Source organism: Populus nigra, chromosome 7, assembly GCF_951802175.1.
Source record: "Populus nigra chromosome 7, ddPopNigr1.1, whole genome shotgun sequence".
Taxonomy (NCBI): domain Eukaryota; kingdom Viridiplantae; phylum Streptophyta; class Magnoliopsida; order Malpighiales; family Salicaceae; genus Populus; species Populus nigra.
Genome location: NC_084858.1, coordinates 11,657,490 through 11,676,087, shown reverse-complemented (window position 1 = coordinate 11,676,087; position 18,598 = coordinate 11,657,490). Strand labels below are relative to the sequence as shown.

Below are 18,598 nucleotides of genomic sequence, written 5' to 3'. Positions count from 1 at the left end.
TGCTGATGCGCTCATTTAACTTCCTCGCATTGCATTAACCATGCCAGAAATTGTTAGGTTAATCCATTGCGATGCATTTCCTACACAGGCATTTGACATAATTGCAGGCTAAAGAAGGTGAATCATCTCTCCATTCGGAGGTTTTCCAGTAGCTCCAGAAAGATTCTGCCAACAACCTAATGCAAATAGGCTTCGCTTCAGTACATTGCAGAAACAGAGCTGTGGCCATTTGGCTAGGCTCATGAACTTCTTGCCTCCAAACCAAGTTGCGAGAACTGAAATTTGAAGTCGAGCAGAATAGTGTGAGGTTGATTTGTACATAAGAAATCTAAAATACTATTCTCTTCCCTTGTTTCATAAGCAAAACAAAATTCAGATTATGAAAAGCTGATGCAAAGATGGAACAATGAACGTATCTTCCTGCTTAACATAGTACAACAAATTGACATGGTGAGCCCAAGATAATCTTTGACTCGACTGATGCCTTAGTCACCAACTGATCATCATGTTTAGCATTCTCTTATGAAGCACTCATTGATGTTCTTGCTGGTGTGTTCTCCAGTGCACCAGAAGAAATCCTGTAATTTCAATAAACCCACCGCCTTCTCTGGTTTGTCTTAGAACAGTTTGGCTATGATGTTTGTACCTCCTGCAGTAACTTCTACAGAAATTCCAAAACTCAATTTGCAGACATCCAACCAAAGGAAAATCACACATTGAGTATTTGTCTCTGTCACAGCTTTGGCTTGGGAGTGGCTGCCTTTCGCTTCGCATAGTCATGAGCAATGCTTATCATATTCTTGCTATGACGAAGTGAAAACTCAGCAAGCAGGATCTGTGTTTCTTCCGGGGTCAAATCACCATGAGAGCCCTGCAAAATTTTGGCGCAACATTATGGTTTCTGTCCAACAGAAAAATAAATCAGGCTGTGAACTTTAGACAAAGGCTAACTATAGGAAACATAGGTTTAGCTTACCGATTTAAATTTTAAAAAACAAAATCAATGCACAAGCTGAGTCAGTACTAAATGAACAAAACAAAATCAATAATACTAAACAAAAAAATGGTCCTTGATTCCTGTGCCACAAAATGTAAATCAGTATTCATTACCAGGCGCGAAGTTCTGTCACAAACAGCATGATGCATGAGGATGCCTGCAGCAACTGAAACATTGAAAGAGTCGACCATGCCTTTCATAGGAATACTGCAATGCAAATCTGACAGTTCCAGAGCCTCTTCACTAATTCCCCTACAAGTAGTGACTCAACCATCATTACTAAAGTTTACAACAACTAAAATGTTCTAGATTTCTTTTGGATATAGGAACCATCAGTAAGATGCCAACTAGTTAGAAAGCAGTCTATATCTTTATCCTTACTATAGATATCAAAAAGCTTAATGTATCAATTAATCACCTGCTAGAGATAAAATCTAACAAAAGAGAGCTTCATAAGGAGTTTCTAAGATCAAGCAAGAATAATGTAGTTTTCTATTATTTTTCTTCCTTAAATCTATTGCAACAATCCGAGGTCCCAAGAAAACTTTTTTTTCGAATATCAACACTAATGGAAACATAGCCCCCCGCTCAAAAAATAAAACCTCCAGCATTAACTTTGTGATAAAATGATAAAGCATGAGGAAGTAAATTACCTATTCTCATTTCCAACAACTATTGCAGTTGGGCATGACCAATCCATGTCATAAATAGATACCTAAATAGCACAGCACAGAAACAGTCATACATGTATCCACAGCTAGAACGATTCCGCATCAAATTGCCAGAGACACTCCACAGTTTAAACTACTAGCTACAATCACAGTTAAGAACAATGCCAATTACCATTTTCCAAGGAACAAGTAAAGATTCATTACCGCATCGATTCCAACATGAGTGGTAGCAATCCGATAACCACGTGATTTTAAAATTTGAAAACAGTCTTTAGCAGAATCCCATAATTCAATATCCAACCATTTCTCTGCTCCCATGCTCACATGCCTATTCTCTCTATACCTGTAACACCACCAAGACAAACAGCATTAATAAAACAAAATTAACACATTGACAGAAACCTTTAAAAAAAACCATTTTTTTCACCTCAAAAAGAATCGAAGCAGCACCTTTTGGAGCTATCACAAGAAATGACATGAACAGACTGAAACCCCAAAGCATCAGCAGACCGAAACACAGCCGAAACGTTTCCGAAATCAGTCAATCCTTCAACAACCAAACAAAGGGAATAACTCCTATTCTTAACCGTATTTCGAATCCTCTCTTTTCTCTCTTCCATCATATACGGCCCCACCGCTTCCAAAACCTCACTGCTACTCAAATCCACACCTCCACACTTGAACCTGTCGAAATAAGGAAACCAAGGAGAACCCATGACAGTGTCGTCGTGGGTTTTTGTTATTCTTCTTTCCATTTTCATTAGTCGTAACACGTCGTCCCGTTTGGTGAGAAGGAGTTCAACGGTGTCGTCTGGGGGGTCTAATGAGAAATCTGATTGGGTTGCTGTTGAAGAGCGAGGCCTGCTGTGTTGTATGCAGGGAGTGAAGGATACAGAGGGAGGGCGGGTTAGGATTTGGGTTTTGGAGAATGGAGAGAACGGTTTTTTGGGTTTTGGGAGGGAAGTAAGAGAGGTGGTGATAAGGGTTTTGCAGGCTCCCATTTTTTGGGGCTGGGAGAGATTTTGTTGGGTTCAAGTTATCGAGGGGGGAAGAATGGTATGCTTCAGGCACATCACAACACAGCAAAAATACTAAACAAGAGAGTAGAATGTACTGTAGAAATTTTACAATTTTACATCCCTAATTTTATTTATTTATTACTTTGTCCACATAATTTCATTTAACATCGTAATGTTATCAAAAATGTTTTTTTTAATCATGGTATAAAAAATACAATATAAATTATATTATTAAATTATATATAATTTATTTAATTGATTATATATTGACAATACAATGTAAATTCAGATTGTAAAATCAGATGTAAATTTTTTTAACTAATTATATATTGATAATTCCAGTTAAGTAATAAATAATAATATAACATAATTATAACAAAAATAAAATAAATAATAGAAAGGTTTAAACGCCTTAAAGTATATAGTTTAAATAAAGATTTATATATAGATTAAGTGACTTAAAAATATAATCCAATACAATTATGTCCATAGAATTTCATTAACTAAAAATTAATAAATTTAAAACAAACAATCTGCTAGTGTGTCATGTAAACTAAAATCAGTATCATTGCCTTCATCTTCCTCGTTTTTTCTAAGACATTTATTAAGATCATCATCATCTAGAGAGTTATTACTGCTACTATTAGTACCAACATTAATATTGTGAACATTAGTGTTTCTACTAATACTAACACCAATATTATCAACAATATTTAACTTAAAACTCTTTGAATTATTTGGATTAACATCAATTTAAATCTTTAAATCATCTTCAATATCATGAGTCTCCATCTTGTTAGTGGTGTTTTTTTTAGATACCATGTATTCATTAGTTCAAGAATCAAATCAATTCAACTCTGAAATTAGTTATAATAACTTATTTATCACTCATTAACTTTACTAATCATCCCATAATTATTAATATTATAATATAACTACAACTCTAAAGCCTTGACATATGTTGACATGCAAAGCTATTTAACTAATTTAACCTTGATATATATGGCTATTCTTTTTTATATGGCGTGAGGCAGTTGAAATAATTAAATACCAATCTTTTTCTTTTTCTTTTTCTTTTTTACTATTTTTTTTTATTAATCGATTGATATGGTTAATTAGATTAGATGTTGGCTGCCGGAGATGGCTAAAATCTACTTTCTACATGACAAAGATCTCATGTTGTCGGTCGTTCAGGTCACAGAGTTGTGTGGTGCTGAATTCCTCATCATATTTGGATTTATGCTCAATTGTGTATAACTAAAATAAAGAAAAAAAATCATTATGGTCAAATTTCACTTTTTATTGTTTGTCTTTTGAACCGTTATTGGTTTTTTCATTTGTTATTGTCTATCTTCTAAAATGTTATTGTTTTATTGTTTACAAGTTTTTAATTCATGTATCTTACTTTTTCAACTAGCTCGCTTATAAAATATTTAGAAATCTAGCACTTTGTTTATCTGAAATTTTATGTTCAATTTTATATAACTAAAACAAAGAAAAATATAAGTGTTATTATTAAATTCCATCCATTCATTCTTTTTAATTGAATTTATAGGGTAGGTATAAAGAGTTAACTTGATCAAAAGAGCGTCTTTTTTGTTTTTTTCTTCTTCACTTCACTTTCTTGCTTAGTAGCTCTCTTTAGAATCACTGGCCTGAAGGGAGACGATTATGAAATTGGAATTGGAGGACCAGAAAAGACTCATATAGGGAAGAAAAGGAATGAGAGTATGAGACAATATAACAAGAAGTTTAAAAAACACTAACTTACTTGATTTCAAAACAAGAAGTTTAACAAAAAGGAAGGATACGGATTTTGAAGGATCAACTGGTAGTCTAGGTTTAACAGAGATGAAGGAAAAGGATTTTGAAACTATTTATACATCATGTAAATTGCTGACTCGAACCAATTTTACCGTGTTTACTGATTTTGCACGAATTAAGTTCGATTTTATTGATTTTTTATTTTTAGTTCGATTTTGCAAATAGATACAAATTAACTCGTAAAATTATATGATTTTATAAGTCAGCTCGTGATTTTGACAACAATAATATATATTCAAGGAAAACAAAACAAAAATTGCCTACAAGTTTGTCATTAATTAAGCAAAGTACTATAACTTTTAACCTTCAAATTGCCCTTTTATTGTCCAATCTCTTAAACCTAAAATATATAAAAGAATTTTACAATGATAGGAAAAAAAAAAAGGAATTCTTCATTTGAGAGCAAATGTTTAATGATATTATGTCTATGACATATATGTCTAAACTTATATATATAAATTTGTGCTCTTCTAATGCAGACTAATTGTCACAATGGATAAAAATAGATGATACTAGTTTTGGCTAGCATGAAATATCCTTTAAAAAATTTTGTAGCCACTCAACCTCTTTTCAAACTTTATCAAGAACAATAAACTCTGATTTCATCATGGATCTTGCGATACATATTTGCTTAGAAGGTTTCCATAATATAACAGCTCCATTGATATGAAAACGTATCCACTAATTGATTTTGTCCTTAGTGTTATTCAATTAGCTTCACTATACTTTTCTAGTATTGTATGGTATCCAGTATAGTATAACTCATGGTCCAAGGTGTATCTCAAATATTTAAGAATTATTTTTATTGCCTTCTAATAATTCATACTTGGGATATTGGTAAATTTTATTAGTTTGCTAATCGAGCATTTAATATCAAGCTTCATGCAGTTCATACCATGTATCAAGCTTTCAATTATCTAAATATATTCCAATTAATTTCCCTTGCTTTTATTTTTGGATAGATGAACACTTATGTCTATTGGTATTTTCACCATGTTATTATCACTTTTAAAAAATTTATAGGGAATTTTCTCAAGATAATAAGATTGGCACAATATTAATCTATCAAATGTTCTAAAAACTTTTATTTCTAATATGACATATACAACACCCAAGTATTTCATGCCTAACTTATTAGCTAATATTTTCTTGTTAGGCTAGAATATGTCATTATTATTGCCCAAAATAAGCATATCTTTAATATAGAGCCATGCAATGACATAACATTTATTTTTTTATATAAATACATTTATCAACTTTGTTGATTTTGAACTCATTTGACAATATAACTTTTTAAGATTTTTCATGTCATTGCTTAGTTGCTTGTTTTAAATTATAATGATTTGACAAACTTAAATACTTTCTTTTTTTATCCATTAATAACATAACCCTCGGGTTGTTCTATGTAAACCTTCTTATCAAGATTGCCATTTAAAAAAAAATTGTTTTTACATTCATTTGATATATTTTAAGATGTTAGTAGCAACATTAATTATTAACATTCGTATAAAAATTGTTTTTGACATAGTTGAATATGTGTCAAAATAACACATACTTTTTTGTTGTTTAAACCCTTTAGAAACAAGTCTAGCTTTATATATTAATAGTTTCATCAGCTTTCATCTTTCTTGTCACATCATGATGAATACAGAACTCTCCAAATTAAAAGAGAAAATAGAAGAGAATAGGATTGCCACTGGTAAATAAAGTAAACTAGGAATCCTAAATTAAGTGGTGGTCTAAGAGATTTATGGAAGAGATTTGTCACTTAAGGGAAGGTAGATACCACTCTTGTTCATGTCCTTTCAAACAAAAAGTTATTTTTACTATATGTTTTCTTCTAGGATTTATTCTACGCATGCCATTAATTGTTAAAATTTATTTCTAAACTTATTAATAATTTATTTTTGAAAAATGACATCAATCCCTATGAATATAAGACAAGTTAATAAATTTGATGTTAACCCTTAAATTAGGAGATTTCATAGATTTTGACTCTTGAAAAGAAAATTTTTATGTTATTCCCTGAGAATAAGAGATTTCATTGATTTATGGATTTTAACAAAAAAATTAACGTTAATTCCTAAAAATAGAAAATTTTGTTAATTTTAAAATTTTAACAAAAATTTTGATGTTAGTCTCTAAAGATAGGAGATTTCATTGATTTAAAAGAATTTTGACATTATTCCTTAAAATTATCTAGTTTTTACAAAGAATTATAAACTAAACAAAGAATAATTAAGTTAAAGACTTAAAATTGTTGTTCAAAATACACTAGATGATTAGACAAGTAAGTATGAGATATTTAGTTAAAAGCACGCAAAAATATAAGATATAAAACAATAGAGAAAATGATCACCTTTCTTGACATGAAGCATCCAACTATAAAATACACTATTATCTAATAGGATTTTACATGTTCATATTCTTTTAGCATCTTTAACACATGAATTAGTTCAAACACTAATTCATTTTGGATTGTCATTTTTCAATTATATTAATCAATTTATCACCAGCATGAACCATATGCTTATAATTAGATATAAAAAATAGTATACATATATTTTGTAATTATAAGAACCATGAGTAAAAATCATAATTCTAAATTTTAAGTCTGCTACATAAAAAAATCATTTTTTTATTTTCATGCATTATTATAGGTTTAATTTTCATTATAGATTATAAATTCATAAAACAAAAATAAGTGGATATCTTCAGAGAATTTGTTTGTGAATTAATGGTGTATAGTTTGTTTCAAGATATAAAAATTGAACATGCAATTAATAGTGTATGCTTGGTATGTAATATTAAATATCTCATTAAATTGTTAATTGATGAGTTTCATTTGAAAGATAATCACAATCCACAATAATATGTGTTTAGAGTTATAATAAAATCCATGTACCATTTATCTTTATTTATAATATTTTCTCTAAAAATAACAAATAAATAATGGACAATAACCTTAATATAATAATAAAATATTTGTCTATGTCAAAACGTAAAAAAATATCCTAGAAAATAGGTTTTTATTGAACATGGTTTTCAATTTGCTTTTTTTTTTTCTAAACAAAAAATAATATAATTTGAACATATTATTTCAGTCTTCTTACTTGAAAAAAATATTTTGAAACTTTTTTAAAAATAAAAAATATTTTTGTTACTAAACTCATGAGATATATAGTTTATACAAATAAAAAAGGGTAGTTTGCGGTTGGGGATTGGTGTATGGTGTAACAACCCAAATATCTAATACAACTCAATTATATGTTAACATGATTTTTGAAATTTAGAGTTAATTTTTTTATATAAAAAATACATTTCTGCAGAGTTTCCTTTTAAATATATATACATATCTTATTTAATAGCAGTCTATGTCCATGATTAATAATTATATATATATATATATATATATATATATATATATATATATATATATATATATATATTACTTATCTAGATGACAACCTATTCACATAATTAATAGCAATTTACGTCCAAAAGCCAAACCGAGTTTTAGTTTCCATAACTAAATTACTTATCGAACATTCCTTTCTTCTTCTTTTTTTCATGATTTTCTTCATTCGTAACATTATGCACATTCTATCTCTTTTGCATAAAAATATAAAGATAACACAGAATTTAACATAATTTTTTACCAAATTAATAAGCAAAGGTACCTACATGCAGTTGATACTTTACCGGTACTGCCTTGCTGTCGTACAACTCTTATGACCTTTCCTATACCAACAAACATGTATATCATATTATTTTTTATTTAGTGCAAATTTCATATAATAATAATCTATGTTGATTTCTTTTAATGATTTCATTATTTATCATTCAAGTTTCAACAAATTTTTAATTTCAATTTTTTTCTATTCAATCCTTCTCTCAATTCACTTAACAAGATAGATATTTTTATACTACGCGCGCACATACACACACTTGCATGTAAAAATTTCATTCTTATCACCTTTTTCTACTTCGGTCTTGTATTAAGAACAACTTATAAACTAAAGAGAAGCTAGTCAATTTCTTGCCAACTTTACTTAATCATTCACGAATACTGTTCTTCATTAAAATCATAACCAAGATTATAGAATTTCATTTCGAACATGGCTTGATTCCTTTAAAAGTTAAGATACAAAATTGCATCTTCATTAAAGGAAGGGAAACCCGATTCTGTCATTAATGCACCTAAACTACCCATTATTGAAGTTTCTCGAAACTGTCAGTATAGTTTCCAACTTGACCTCCTCTCAGATTTTAACCTCTATATGGAGTTCTAGAACTCCAAATTAAGCTAGGCCAATCCCGTTGTAAAGCTAACATCCCTGGATATAATCCATCCTAAACTTTATCATTTTCTTGCTCTAATGTTCTTTGGAATGTAAGGGACAAAACTGTCCAGTTTTGGCTATGGATTTACAAACTATTAAACATTTCTATTTGACTTCACACCATTCAAAACAACCATTGTTATGTTATGTAGATAGTAACATTATTAATTACAACATTCTAAGAATCAATTAACCCCACTCATATTATTCTAACTATTTTTTTACTTGTTTAAAAATTCCATTGCATTTATTTCAAGTAATCACTAATCCAATTCATTAAATTCATTTAAATCCACCATACAACACCTCAATGCATAATAATTTCACATGATTTACAGACATATTCTTGGTGTATAATTCCATCATTTTTCTCCAAAGTTGGCCACCCACTTAGCATTAAAGAACAACACCATTTTCTTCCTTCTATTATCCAATATTTTACCCCATTCACAACCTTTTACATCTTATTTGCATGCCACAACAACACTTCCACATTTACCTCAAATTATACTCAATAACTCAACTATTATGCATAAATCTCAATTTCTTTTTTTTAAACTTGTTTAATTAAACTTAAAACTAGTTACCCAGCACTATTCGAACTTCAAATATCAACCCATTTACATTTATCCACTCCTCTAACTATTTCCTTCTTATCTTGAGTTTATTGCCCCCCCACCCGAACCTCCCCCCGCCCCCACCACCATTTCACTCTTAATTTTTTGCTCGCTAAGTTGTTTAGGGTCTCACACTTCCTGACCTTTGATTTTTGTCTAATCTAAGCCTTCTCTCTCTAGGTTTTTGGCTAATTTGCTTTTCTTTATCCTTTTTATCCTTATCTCCTTTTCTTTCCAGAACCACAACTATAAGAATGAAGAAGAGGCTGAGTTGTTTTATTTTAAGCAAAAAAGAACATTTTGTCCTTAATAAGCACCTTCTGCTTCTATTCTACAATTTTTATTTTGTTTGCAGTCCTCCCGAATTCTGATCGTCCTAAAATTTTACCCCGATATAAAATAATATGTTTTAAGACTTTTTGTAAAATTGCATTATCATCCAACAATCAGATTGAAAATTATACTCGATAGCATAAAATTGTTTACTAAGTGATTTTTGCGCTAAATTTTTAAATTTCTTGTTTCATTATTCAAAGCACCTCATTAATTTCTTTTCCACTAATTCAAAGAGCCATTTTATTGTTCCAATTTTTTTTTTTAATTTTTTCCCTTCATTTTTCAAGGGTTCACACATGGTGACTACAAAAGTTAGATGCCTGAAAAATTATCTCTAAATACTAAAATTAAGGAAAAAGTTTTTCTTTCTTTCATTTTCTTTATACAATAATGTCAAAAATTAAGACAATATTTGATAAATCCATGTATCTTTAACTGTAAGAAGATCTATATGATGATTTTTATATGGAAACACCTTTTTTCTTGTTTTGTTTTCATTGAGAATATTCTTTATTAAAGTGATTATTAATTTGAATAATGAAAGACACATGTTGAAAAGTTAATCAATTAAAAAATAACACAGCACTGATAAATTCTATTATTTTTTAAAACTTGAGAAAGACTAATTAAGTTTCATAATCTTCGTGGTAAATGTGACATGATTAACAAATTAGGAGAAAGATAGAATAATATAAATACTTATACAAAAATAACTTCATATAATATTAAATATTAAAAGACTAAAATCAAGCACATAAATATGAAAATAATTTTTTTAAAGTTTTAGATTATGTTATCCTCAATAAAAAAAAATTAATTTATGATTTTAACAACAATATCTTGATTGATTTGGGATATATAATTCAATATATATCAGAGTTAATTATAATTTATTTGAATTCGAATAAGGCTCTGTTTGTTTGCTGAAAAGTAGTTTCTTTTTGGAAAGTGAATTCCAGAAAAGTGAATTATTTTCCGATGTTTGGTAGTGTAATGAAAAATAAGTTGGAAAACACTTTCTAGTATTTGGTTATATTATAGAAAATAAACTGGAAAATGACTTATTAATGTTTTATTTTTTTCAAGTTTATTAAAATAACGAGGACCAAATCTTACAAATTAAAAAGTTGAATGAGAATGAAATTGAAAAAAAATATAATTCCATAAATTATCTCAAATAAAATAAATAATAATCAAAATAATAGAGATCAAATCTAACAAATAAAATATTAAAATATGAAGAAATTAAAATAATAATAATTACCATTTCATAAATTATTTCAAATAAAATAAGTAATAATCAAAAGAATGAGGACCACATTTGATAGACAAAAAAGTTTAATGAAAAAATAATAAGGGAAAAACAAATAACAATTATAAAAATAAAGACCAAAGTTCATATAAAAATCAAATTCTAAAGGATGAAATTGAAAAAAAAATATTCAAAACAATATATATATATATATATATATATATATATATAGCAATAAAAAATTTGAGGAACAAATTTGATATAATCAGCAAATAATATGATATTTTTAAATTTTTCACACTTTCAGAAAGTGTTTTTTGTATAAAATAAAAAAAAAACTTTTCTGAAAATCAAGTTAATTTTTTTTAATTAAAAAATATTTTTTGTTAATCAATTTGTTTTAATGATAGATAAATATAAAAAAATTTAAAAAATAATTTTTAAAAAATTTATAATATAATTATGAGAGTGGGTTTAAAAACTATAGCTAAGCCGGCCCACTTCACGCTACCTGATAAGACCCGAAGTCCATTAAACCCTAGACAAGACTTTCCTCTTCATTTACGCACACAAAAACCCTAGCAGCAGCCCCCTCCTCCTCCTCGCCTCCGCTAAGCTCAAGCTTTGTCTGTCTGCAAAACCATGGTTGCAAGGAAAAAGCATTACAGACCTCCGGTTAGTACATAACTCCCTAAACTTGACACTTAGCAATCTACCTATATTAATTTAACCATTTTCCATTGCAGGGTAAGAAGAAGGAAGGCAACGCTGCCAGATACGTTACCAGGTCTCAAGCTATTAAGCAGCTCCAAGTCACGCTAGGTTTTTTCCGGTAAATATGTTTTTTTTTAAAATAAATATCAAATGTAATAAATCTTGGTTGTAAAATTAAAGTAAGGATTGATTTGGAAAAAAAACTGCAGGAGGTTAAGCATTCTAAAAGGTATATTCCCTCGAGAGCCAAAGAAGAAGTTCAAGGGAAATAATCATACTTATTATCATGTCAAGGATGTTGCTTTCCTTCAACATGAACCGTTACTCGACAAGTTTAGAGACATAAGGGCTTACCAGAAGAAGATAAAGAAAGCTGAGGCCAAGAAGAACGCTGATCTTGCCACGCTTCTTCGAACTCGGGAACCCACTTACAAGCTAGACAGGCTTGTTAGAGAAAGGTTCGTGAATTCTGCATGCTTGCTTCCTGGATGCTAAATGTTTTACTGTTTTTGACGTGTTTATGTTTTTGGTTGCAGGTTTCCTAAGTTTGTTGATGCGCTGAGAGACTTGGATGATTGTTTAACCATGGTGCATCTTTTTGCAGCATTACCTGCTGTAGAGAGGGCAAAAATTGATGTGGAACTCATACATAATTGTAGGAGGTAATATTTGCCCTCCCTTTTTTTGTTTTTTAAACGATTAGGTAGGAATTCAGAGGTCTGAGTTTATAATTGTTTTGGATACCCATTAAAAGAATACTCCATCATTGTATTCACAGTTCATGCATGTTTCAATCTGATTTTCAATCTTCTGTTTTCGCTAGATTGAGTCATGAATGGCAAGCTTATGTTTCCCGTACTTATAAATTGAGGAAGGTTTTCATTTCCGTAAAGGGCATATATTATCAGGTATACAAGATTCTTCTTGCGTTTTGATGAATCTGTGATTGTGCATCATGTCCTCCTTACTAGTTGTTCTTGTAAACTCTGTAGGCTGAGATTGAGGGTCAAAAGATCACTTGGTTAACTCCTCATGCAATGCAACAAGTTTTGCCAGATGATGTCAACTTCAGTGTTATGTTAACCTTTTTGGAGTTTTATGAGGTGGGACTTTTATGAATGCAGGGTTTCACTAATTTCTATTTTATATTTTGTCTCCTTGATTGTTTTGCATTTGGTATCCTTTGTTTGTTAACTTTAGACCGTATCAATAGGAGGATTAATATGACATTAAATAAGCTTATTGAAACAAAAAGAACATCAACTGAAACCCTCTGTGTATAAGGATGCATTCGCTTTTTCACATGGTTTTTTCATACAGCAAGAAAGGTTAAAAGTTTTGGCTAGCTAAAGTCACATTTTCATGGCTCAGCTTGTGAAATTAATGAAAACATTGTACAAGTAACAACCTTGTACCCCCCTTCAGATGGATGTCTCATAAACCAAAAGAAGCTGAAGGTGCCCACTGTGCTAGGAATAAGAGACAAGCTAAATCCCATTGTTGATCAACCTTTGATGTCTCAAACTTTGGAAATTAGCTGATGATTTAACTTAGTACTGTTTTGTGGATAACATTGCTTTTTCTTAGCTTGCCATCTTTTCCTGCGATTACTTATTATTTATTTGGGTGCAGACTCTCCTTGGATTTGTCAATTTTAGGCTCTATCATTCCATAAATGTGAAGTATCCACCCATTCTTGATCCTCAGCTGGAAGCTTTAGCATCAGGTATGCCTTGTCTTTTCATGTAGGGAGAAATTTCCATGTTCTGTTATGTGATGCCAATTTTGTGTTATTTATCTGTTAATAATGTTTTTTGCATGCCATGCTCTATGGCTTCAGTTTCTTTTGTGTACTTAACATATCATGAACTGCTATTGATTCTGCAGATCTCTATGCGCTGTCAAGATACATTGTTTCTAACTCCAGAACCTCCACCTTGGAACCCACAGCTGCTAGTTCATCTACATCACAGCAACTAGAGGGTCAGGAGAAGGAGATGCAGGCTGATGAGTCTGAACTAAGGCTTGCTCAACTTCAGCATCAACTTCCTTCCAACGAACCCGGTGCATTGATGCACCTGATGGAAAATGCTGAGTTTGAAAATGAAGATGATCAAGATACAAAGGAGTGCAAGAGGCTCTTTAAGAATATGAAATTCTTCTTGGGTCGCGAGGTGAGATGGATTGTTCATTGCTACAATCATACTATGTTTTATTGTTGATAGGGCAGCATTATGTAATGTCCTATTTTCAGAACATACATGTTTCATACATTTTTTGACAGTTTTACTTATGCTAATTTCAATACTCTGATTGTCCTCGCTCAAATCTAGGCTCTCCATCTGTTTGTAGTGTATAATTTCTAAGCACTCGAATCTTTGCTCAATTGCAGTTCTTAAGTTTCTGTTTTAAAATATCAACCAGTTATTACATTGTATACCTTTTATTTTGTTTCACTTTTGTTCAAGGTCATGTTAAATAAACAGCGGAGGATGGCTATTCCTGTAAAACACGGGTGTACATTTACATATTTTTAAAGTTGTGGAACCTAGGTGTCAAGGAACAGACATTGTTTTGTGGAAACATATTTACTTAATCATGATAGTTTGGCCATGTATGAGGTTGTTTATACAGATCTGAATGATAATTCCTTATTCATTGTGTGATTGTTGGTTACTGTTTCTTCATTCAAATGGATTGGTATTGTGATAATCCCTGGGTCTTGTGCTCATGGCATATCAATTGTTTCTATTTTCAGGTTCCTAGAGAATCATTGCTCTTTGTAATTCCTGCTTTTGGTGGCGTTGTTTCTTGGGACGGGGAAGCTGCTCCATATAAGGAATCTGACCAGAGCATTACTCATCAGGTTTGTTATTTTTTCCTATACCAAGGGTGCCGCATACACTTACAACACTAGCACATGCACATGGACAGGCCTACCCGTTGCTAATGCTTAGAAGCATCCACATTCATGCGTGCATACTTTCACTTCAATGTTTTATGGACATGAGTTTCAAGTTCCTAATTTCAATGTTTTCCTTTTTAAAGATTGTTGACAGGCCAACCCAAGGTCATAAATACCTTTCGAGAGAATATGTTCAGCCACAGTGGATTTACGATTGCATTAATGCACGGATCATATTGCCAACTGAAGCTTATATGGTGGGAAGGTAATTTTTGGAAAAACAGTCTGAAATGCTTTTCCTTTGTTTAAGTGTGTTCACTTCCCTATTATTTGATCTTATGCACTATTATAGAGTGACAAGCAGCATTCAGTTCCTATGTTCTGCAATATTGATTGTGTGGATATCATATTTCACAAGGATCACTTCTTTTCCCTTGTTCAAGTGGAGACACTTAAACAAGGGAAAAACAGTCTGAAATCCTTTTCCTTTGTTTAAGCGTGTCCACTTCCCTTTTATTTGATCTTATGCACTATTATAGAGTGACAAGCAGCATTCAGCTGCTATGTTCTGTAATTGATTGCATTTCTATCATGTCACAAATAGAACTTGTTGCAGGGATCCACATTTGTTGCTACTGAAGACACAATTCTTCTATTATAGATTGCATTTATAAGGGATTGATGCTTAGTCTCTGCTTTTAATGTAAAAATTATGACTTTTTTTTGACGTGATTGTTCTGCTAACAGGATTCCTCCCCCGCACCTGTCGCCTTTTGTTGATAATGATGCAGAAGGCTATATTCCTGATTATGCAGAGACTATCAAACGCTTGCAGGCTGCTGCCAAAAATGAAGTCCTTCCCATGCCTGGAGTAGGAAAGGAAGATTTAGATGATCCTCAAAATTTGTTGGTTGAAGGTTATATTAGTCGAGCAGAGGCTAATGAGGCTGTGAAGACAAAGAAAAAGGTATGTACTTTGTTGAATAGTTGAAGTAGTAGCCCAGTGGACAACTTTGATATTGTATCAAGGAGGAAAGATTTCCTGCTGCCTTAAATGTGCCAAAAATCTACATTCCAGGTTCAATTGGTGTTGGATCTGTTGTCAGCTGGTGTGTGGAAGCATCTTATGTTTCCTATTTTATTTATAACGTGAACGATATAGTGACACTGTAACTTATTCCTTTATGTCTTGAAGGAACCACCCCTTGCACCATTTCTATAAAACAATCTGTGCTAGACATAGTTAATAAATTGATTGCCCATAATAGAGCAGGGCAACTTGCTTGTGCACTTAGTTGTTTGTGAGGTTTTGGTATGAAATATCAGAGGTGACATGCTTGTCAATCTTACTTTCAAGTGGGCTTTCAAAACAAGGCTTCTTGGTACAATACCATTTTCTTGATATAAGAGGTAGCAATGCTCGTTCTGATGAATTTATCAATTTGTTCTTGGATAGACATAGATTAATGGGTCTACTAATCATCATGCTTGGCATTTGTTTGTGGTGGAAAATTGAAACTTATTATTTGGTGCTTTTAATTGACAAAATCTGGAGTATTTGATTTCAATTGTGTTGTCGCGAGACATGAAGCACTCTGCTATAGTTGGTCGAAGAGAAATTCAAGTTTTCCATTTTGTGGAGTATTGGAAGTAGGAGTTTTCTCCTCTTCTTTTGTTATGAGATGGTGAGAAGAGAGGAAAAGCCCTACCATTGTTTTTTAAGGCGTCTTACAATATTATTGCGGAGAATAGTTGTATTTAATTTATTAATGACATCTAACACCTGGCAGCATAAAAGTCTGCCACATATTAGGCTGGAGGAACTTACACAGCAGGAAATTTTAGTTAGAAAGTGATGTGTTCACATTTGGTTCCTGTTTTTCATTTTTCTGAGTGAATGCTATTTGCAGATCCAGTTTTGTTCTCTCTTACCCCTTCCCCCTCCATTAGCACATGTCCTTTTGCACTGCATGGATTTGACATAACCCCATTTTGAATGGCAGATGGCGACTCTTGAGAAGCAGTACCATGAAGAGCTACAAAGGGAACTTCAGGGTGCAGTCATGAAGAAAAGCAAGCAGGGCTCTGAAGAGGATGCAAAGGCTAGTGAAGAGTCTGTCCCTGATCCGAAACAGATTGCTGAGGACATTGACACAATGTCAAAATTAGGGATGTCACGTAAAAAGAGGGGCCTTCTGGAAGCTATTGAGGTAACTTTAATTAATCACCTGTTCTACTCTAGTTATTTCTTGACGTAGCCTTGTATGGAGCAGCCAAGAATTTTTTCTTGGTGTCATTAAATGATCAATCACATTACTGAAGATTGTAACTTGATGAACCACCTTCTTATATTCATATAAACCCAGTAAATATAATTTGAAGTTTCACAAGTAAAGTAATTAAACTTGACAAAAGATTGGAAAATAAGGAAAAAAATTGCAAAACCTGGAACGTTGAAGCTACACATTCTCTAAACAAATGATGACCAATCTTGTGATAGGAGCACATCAAGTCTTGAGTCAAAATGTTGTAACTAAATGTTGATGCATTTGACAGAAAAAGTAAGGTCTAAATCTAAGATAATTTAAGAGCATGGGAAAGAGAGACACTGGAAGACATTAAAGTTTTGTAGGCGACGGTACAAAATGACAAAATAAATGGAAAATGTCAATGTTGATTGACGAGTGTTCTTAGAATGTAAATGTAATTTGGGATTGGACATTGGAAATGCCAATCTTTCAGCTCTGGAAATATTTTGTTGTGGTCAATTAATAAAACACATGCAAAAAACGTTTATACCTGATTAGTATTTAACTACATTTCTAAGATTCAGTTGGGTTACAAATTAGCACTTGTCTCTGCCCCTTGGCATGCATTATTATTTTTTTATTATCAATTGCAGTCTATCATGCAAGCTTTGATCTTGATTTTACTATTAGAGAATACATTTGTTTACTCTAGATCATGGTGGCCAGTGGCATAACTTCTGGCACCATGGTGATCAACAAGTTCCTATTAGTATTCTTGTGATTGAATTCTCCTATAGTTGACATTTATAATAAGATTGCTATTTTGGATTTTCTGTAAGTTTTTTTTTCCTGGTGATGCTATTTTTCTTTGGTCTGGTGGACATTCTCTGGAATCATGTTCTCTGAATGGCTTTTTTTGTGATTTTCGTTTCCTTCACTTAAAAAGTCTGCTGTTTCAAACAAACTTACTATTGGATGAGTACTGTTATAAGGTGGGAGAATGATTTAATAGTTAATAGGGATTTGAAAATATCAGTTGGTCAAGGAAGCTTTGTTTTGTAGGAGAAACTTCTGTTTTTCAAGTCTTCACATGCTATCTGCATTTATCTTACAAGATGACAACATGAGAAATATGAAGTCTCGTTCATTGATGTATTTCTTCCCATTATTTTTTCAGAAAAGAAAGGAACGGAACACTGCTCGCATTAGCAAGCTGAAGGAGCGGAAGAAGAAGCTGAAAAGCTCAGAAAATTGAAGGGTGCTGGCTTGTGAATGCGGGCACAATTGAAGGGTCGGTGGATTTTGTTACTTGAAGTTTTGTTAGCTAGTAAATTTGACTTGAGAAGTGTAAAACTTGAACTGCCCCAATATACATTACATCATTTGTTTTTATAAAGAAACCAAGGGTGCTTAAATCAGCTAAAAAATGTAAAATCTAAATATTTAGCGCCTTTTTCTTATTCACTTGCTCATCAGTAATCCTATGCTTGGCCGATGCTTTGGTTTACTTCTAATTAATTGGAAATAAGGGGTTAAACAAGCCTTTGCGTCCCTGGGTTAACACAACCAATTAGTTAATCAGTTTCCTTTACCAATTTAAGAGTGAATTACCGAATATGTTCCTCACAAATTTGAATCAAATTCTATAGCTTGTAGTGTTGTGGTTGAGCT

At 31.6% G+C, this 18,598-nt stretch overlaps 2 protein-coding genes across 2 annotated transcripts; one reads left to right on the top strand and one right to left on the bottom strand.

Annotated features, from left to right (window-relative positions):
- Window positions 1–586: 586 nt before the first annotated feature.
- LOC133698712 (uncharacterized) lies at window positions 587–2,738 on the bottom strand. Its single transcript, XM_062121741.1, has 5 exons — window positions 2,119–2,738; window positions 1,873–2,011; window positions 1,651–1,712; window positions 1,111–1,249; window positions 587–871 (listed from the first exon to the last, which is right to left on the bottom strand). Exons 1-5 carry the CDS (start codon window positions 2,667–2,669, stop codon window positions 734–736), a joined length of 1,029 nt encoding a protein of 342 aa, XP_061977725.1. The 5' UTR covers window positions 2,670–2,738; the 3' UTR covers window positions 587–733.
- Window positions 2,739–11,576: 8,838 nt separating this feature from the next.
- LOC133699717 (pescadillo homolog) lies at window positions 11,577–18,387 on the top strand. The gene is made up of 13 exons (XM_062123105.1): window positions 11,577–11,734; window positions 11,806–11,891; window positions 11,983–12,231; window positions 12,310–12,435; window positions 12,597–12,681; window positions 12,766–12,876; window positions 13,406–13,499; window positions 13,661–13,947; window positions 14,532–14,639; window positions 14,822–14,943; window positions 15,426–15,645; window positions 16,682–16,888; window positions 18,105–18,387. Exons 1-13 carry the CDS (start codon window positions 11,702–11,704, stop codon window positions 18,180–18,182), a joined length of 1,806 nt encoding a protein of 601 aa, XP_061979089.1. The 5' UTR covers window positions 11,577–11,701; the 3' UTR covers window positions 18,183–18,387.
- The last annotated feature ends 211 nt before the right edge of the window (window positions 18,388–18,598 follow it).

Excerpts from the sequence above, each read along its gene's own strand:
- LOC133698712 (XM_062121741.1), bottom strand. The coding sequence starts at position 2,669 with ATGGGAGCCTGCAAAACCCTTATCACCACCTCTCTTACTTCCCTCCCA. Across the intron at positions 1,713-1,872 it reads CTCATGTTGGAATCGATGCG|GTATCTATTTATGACATGGA; the intron begins GTAATGAATCTT and ends TGTGCTATTTAG. Across the intron at positions 1,250-1,650 it reads GTTGTTGGAAATGAGAATAG|GGGAATTAGTGAAGAGGCTC; the intron begins GTAATTTACTTC and ends CACTACTTGTAG.
- LOC133699717 (XM_062123105.1), top strand. The coding sequence starts at position 11,702 with ATGGTTGCAAGGAAAAAGCATTACAGACCTCCG. Across the intron at positions 12,436-12,596 it reads CTCATACATAATTGTAGGAG|ATTGAGTCATGAATGGCAAG; the intron begins GTAATATTTGCC and ends TGTTTTCGCTAG. Across the intron at positions 12,877-13,405 it reads CCTTTTTGGAGTTTTATGAG|ACTCTCCTTGGATTTGTCAA; the intron begins GTGGGACTTTTA and ends ATTTGGGTGCAG.